We start from the raw sequence: 5,493 nt of genomic DNA, 5'->3' as shown, positions 1-5,493 counted from the left end.
AAGTAGTAATATGATATGATTTTAATATAGAACAATATTATATGGTTAATAAATATTATTATGTTTGACTAATATTTAATCAACAATAATTTATATTCATATTTATAGATATTTTATACATAAAAATATATAATTTATATTTATATTTATTAAAATTTTGTATACATAAATCAATACAGTTTGTATCTATATTTTTTTAAAATTTACACACATAAATTAAGAGATAATGGTTCAAGGAAAAGTATAGGTAACCAACAATATTTTTTAACAATGTGAATTAATAGGGTTAAAAAAGTAAATTAACCTTAAATTTAATTAGTAGCATTAAATTAGAGTGTAGTGTATTTTGATGTGATTGGTGGTTGTTCATATTATTCAAAATTATCATTGTTTACCTAGCATTCTCCATGGTTCAAATAGTTCTTAAAATTTCTAACTCATTTTAATTAAGTCTTTCACTTTTTAAAATGACTAAATACATCACCCACTCTTAAAAACGCGAGTCTCTATTAGTCCAAATGTTATCAGTCGTTTTAACATTGTTGCTGTGTGTAGTCAAGTGCCAACTTGACAGTTTGCTGCTACAAGTTGACGTGGACAAACAATAAATTTAACTCGAATTAGTACTTCAAATTTGTTTAAAACACTCATATTGGTCCATACACAATTATAAAGCCCTAACTTTCAAATTTTCATCTTCATCTTCATCATTTGTTCTTTCTCGCGTATTCTATGTTATCATTCTGCTCATCTTCATCACTCGTCTCTTCTTCCACTCTCTCACCCTCTCATTTCGATCACTTCTTCTCTTTCTCTTCTGCCGCCCTCCGCTTCTCCCCAATCCATACTGAATCTGTTTTCAAGTCCATTTTCAGTGTCTCCGTTAGTGTCAATAACTCCACTCCCAAAACTATTTTTTAATTTGACGTTGATGCCGTAGTTGATTTTTCTCTTGAAAAGTATCGTAAATGGATTCGTAACTACGTTATCATTTAACGCACTCCTAATTCAGCCAACTTCCAGAGGCAATGATGAACCTTTTGAAAAGGCTTTCTTCCTCTCCGGTCCAATCCAGAGCAGAGAGATGAGGACCCGCTTTTTCAGGTACCGTGATGGGGATGAAGAACCTTTAATAGACTACGATGACATTCAATCCAATCTCGAGTCCCACCACGACGATGCGCCCCTCGACGATTACGAAGACGAAGGAGACGGTGGTGATCGGCGACATCGCAAGTGTTCGCAGACTCCGGTCTATGATAACGATTCGTCTAAGTCGATGTCCAAGAAGAGGCTCATTAAGAATGGTGACACTGGGAGACAGTCAATGGCGTCAAAATTCGAAGACGAGGGGGCGAAAGAGGAGTATAAAGACAGGGCGAGATTCACGAGGAAGGGTCGGAGGAAGGGATAAAAAGGAAGAAGGGGAAGGAGGGTGGAAGTGGGAAGAAGGAGAACAGGCCAGGCTTAAGGGGGAGAAAAGGTTTGCGAATGACGGAAGTTGGAAGAGCAGGTCTAAATTTGAGGAGATCTAAAAAAGAGGAGGAAGAACAAATGATGAAGATGATCAAGATTTGAGAATTATGGCTTTATAATTATGTATGGACTAATATGAATATTTTAAACAAAGTTGGGGTATTAATTTGAGTTATATTCATTATTGTTTATCCATGTCAACTTGCAGCAAACAGTTAAGTTAGCATTTAATTGTATACATGAGTAACGTTAAAATAGCTGATGATATTTAGACTAACAGAAACTCACATCTCTAAAAGTAATGGATACATTTAGTCATTTTAAAAAGTAAAGGATTTAATTAAAGCGAATTGAAAATTTTAGAAACTATTTAAAATATTATCTCCATAATTAATAAGATATATATATTGTGATTCTGCTAAGAAGACGAAATTGTGAAGAAAAGGAATTAAAACATATACTAATAATGGCTAGTAATTTAATCATTGCTATGATATCGCAATTGAGATTACATATACCACAATTTACATTTTTGTAATATTTAGAAAGATTAAAAGAAATAGTTTAAATTTATTTTATTTAATATTTATTAATTATAACAATAATTAATAAATATTAAATATAATTAACTTTTACTCAATTCTTAATCATTAATTTTTTATTAACACTCAATTTTCAAATGTTAAAATTAAATAACATGACTACGATTAAAAAAATCTATATGAAATGAAAAATAATAAAACTCAATGAGAGATGGATATATACATTTCAAACCATGTTCTAGGATTGGCCAAAACCATTATTTTATTTTTCTCCTCGCCGCATACAGCACCTAGTATTTTCGGCATATGATGATGCTGAAACAATAATCAATCAATCAATCAATTAATTAATTAATTAATTAATAACTTAATCTAAAATAACAATTAACAAAGCGTGGCAGCCACAACCATATAATATTAAAGAATATGGCTTCTTGCTAGCTCCATTATTGCATGCCATGAAAAGCCAACAGCTACTTACATTATTATATTATTGTACTCTCTAAGGTAGTGTTTATTTTGAGATACTGAGATAGAGATTGAGAGACTGAGACTCAGTATTATATTTGTTGGTTCAGATATAGGTATTAAAATTTCTGTCTCTCTCCCTAAAATTTCAGTATTTCAGTACCTCCAAAAAGTAGGGACACAGGAGACTAAAATTTTAGAGATAGAGACTGAAACTTTAATAATATTTTATACCTAAAATATCCTCATTTCAATTAATTAATTCAAAATTTTTCCTTTGTACAAATTAAATTAGAATTTCATTCTTGTTTCAATTTCTGTCTCTCATTTTATACCAAACAAAATACTGAGATTTATTTTAATTTTTGTCTCTTAGTCTCTGTCTCTCAGTTTCAATCTTTCTATCTTTGTCTCTCCACCAAACACTAGCTAAGTTATCACTCTATAATATAAATACCTTGTGTTTAATCCATATTATGCACTATTCTCATCCATTATTATTTCACTTCACAAAAACACAAGACCTTATAATTAATTAGGTTTAATTAGTAATCATCATCAATGGAATTCACTGAAGAGCAAGAAGCCCTTGTTGTCAACTCATGGGATGTTCTCAAGAACAATTCTGCTGACCTTGGTCTCAAGTTTTTTTTGAAGTAAATTAATTAACTTTCTAAAGCTCCTATAATAATCGGATCGATTTTTGTTTTTTATTTTAAGCACAACTGTGATTTTTACCTTTTTTCACAAAATACTAAAAATAGATAATATATAACTAATTAAATGAAAAATAGAAATCAATTAAAAAGCTAATATATAGATGTTCAAAAAACATTTTTCTATTCAATATTAGAAAATCAATTGTTTTTAGTCAATATCAGTTAATTTTTTTTTTTAATTTTAAATCTCAAATCTTAAATCGAATTCTCTAAAAAGTAAGAATTAGAAAATAATTTTATAATAAAAAAATAGTTAATAGTGACTAATTAAAGTTGCTTTTGCTAATTTGATTTCAGTTTTACTCATGCTCAAAAATTGATCAATGGTTATGAATAAACTTCATTTGCAGAATATTTAGTGCTGCTCCAGCAGCTACTGCATTGTTCTCATATTTGAAAGACTCAAAGGTTCCGTTGGACCAAAATCCTAAGCTCAAGACTCATGCCACCATTGTTTTTGTCATGGTAAGCTTTCATGTTAAATTGTGTAATGGAATTAATAATGACAACCTATCAATTTATATAAAATTACATACATAACTAAGTTTAGTCACTTATTGGTATAATTAATTTTACGGTAATACTAAGAATACAAAAATAAATAATCAAAATTTGTCTTATTTAATATTCATTAATTAAGATAAATTCTGTTTTGGCTATTTTTTTTTGTTATCAAATATTTTGTTAAGTTTATACTTACTATGAACATCTTAATTATTGATGATGCAGATTGGTGAATCAGCAATTCAACTCAGAAAAACTGGAAAAGCCATGGATGAATCTGACTTGAAACATTTAGGTGCTGTTCATTTCAAATTTGGTGTACTACATGAGCATTTCCAGGTGGATTTACTCATATTAATAGCTTATAATTTATCACTAAATTTAAACTTTTATCGAACATAACATCTAATTGTTGATTATATAAACATGCTTTTCCGGAATACTCATCAAAGATGTGTATTTAATTATATTCATTATTGATATCTGATATATGGATTTAGTTCTTTTAAATTTTAATTATTATTAGATTTTATTTTAATTTTTTTTTATCATTTTTTGTTGTTTAATGATTTTAACATTTTATTTTATTAGCAAATTAATATTCACGTCAAATAATTTTGATAAAAAAATTAAATAAATTCGTCTCTATATTAATGAAGTCATAATATCTTAAATCATTAATTTTCATAAAAATTTAGTCGAATACTTTAATTCTCAACAAATTTTAATTATCAAATAAGTTTCTAACATTTTATTTTGTTATCAAATTAATATTCACGTCAAATAATTTTGATAAAAAAAATTAAAAATAAATTCTTCTCTATAATAGACGTAACAAATTAATTAATATCTCTATATTAATGAATATATAATCCAATGTGAAAGCTCATTTAATCAATGAAACAAAATTTTAATTTAAAAATTGATTTAAAAAATAAAATTTGTTAAAAACTAATTAAAGTGTTGGACTAACTTTTTTTAGAGAACGATAGATTTGGATTATTACTCTTAATATTATGATAAAAAGAGTGTTAGGGGACAGCAAATTTTGTGATTTATAATTATTATTAGTATTTTTAATGGTATGAGATTATTCATCTTTTTTTATAGTTAAATACTGACCAAATTCTAATAAAAGTGTTGTCCCTAATTTTTTTTTTTAGTAATTTTGGCCCTAAGAATTAATGATATATGGTATTGTTTGGTAATTAAGGTGGCAAAGAAGGCACTGTTGGAGACAATAAAAGAAGGAGCAGGTGAATTATGGTCACCGGCACTCAGCAATGCATGGGGAGTAGCTTATGATCACCTTGTTGCATCCATTGAATCTCAAATTAAATGAAATTAAATGAAATGAAATTAAACTCTCATCGTTCATCAATTAGCATATGGAAGACTATTGCTCTCTTCCAATCCACTCAAATTGAATAAGATTGATATTCCTATGAGAGTGCTTAATTATATTTTATTGTGTTATGTTATTTGAGTTTCATACCTTGGAAAGAGGTTGTTAGCAATTTAGCATTTAAGAATAATTAACTCACTAAATCAAGTAGCAACTTTTTTTTCCAATATTTATATATGTTTATTCTATTTTCTTTTCTCGTCTTATCCACTCCTAACTATACTCTAAGAAAATTAAGTAAGTATATTAGTTATATCACTTTCATCGTAGCAACTTTAAATAGATATTTTTTGAGTATTATTTTTTATTTTTACAGTAATTAAATTGATTTGAAATTAAAATTTGTTAGATATAATTTTTAAAATGATACTGATACTGA

At 27.6% G+C, this 5,493-nt stretch overlaps 1 protein-coding gene across 2 annotated transcripts in view; it reads left to right on the top strand.

Moving 5' to 3' along the window:
- LOC107628934 (non-legume hemoglobin-like) overlaps nucleotides 1-5,311 on the top strand; it is a 7,953-nt gene extending 2,642 nt beyond the window's left edge. Inside the window, exons 1-4 of one of the 2 annotated variants that reach the window (XM_016331578.2) lie at nucleotides 2,945-3,142; nucleotides 3,556-3,670; nucleotides 3,935-4,048; nucleotides 4,923-5,311. In XM_016331578.2, coding sequence (XP_016187064.1) covers nucleotides 3,048-3,142; nucleotides 3,556-3,670; nucleotides 3,935-4,048; nucleotides 4,923-5,051 — 453 coding nt within the window. In that variant the 5' untranslated portion in view covers nucleotides 2,945-3,047 and the 3' untranslated portion in view covers nucleotides 5,052-5,311. Of the gene's footprint in view, nucleotides 1-2,944; nucleotides 3,143-3,555; nucleotides 3,671-3,934; nucleotides 4,049-4,922 lie in introns of those variants that run through there. The other variant, XM_021117946.1, reaches the window with a different exon arrangement.

This window comes from Arachis ipaensis, chromosome B03 (genome assembly GCF_000816755.2).
Source record: "Arachis ipaensis cultivar K30076 chromosome B03, Araip1.1, whole genome shotgun sequence".
NCBI classification, from domain to species: domain Eukaryota; kingdom Viridiplantae; phylum Streptophyta; class Magnoliopsida; order Fabales; family Fabaceae; genus Arachis; species Arachis ipaensis.
This window is presented reverse-complemented; position numbering and strand designations above follow the sequence as displayed.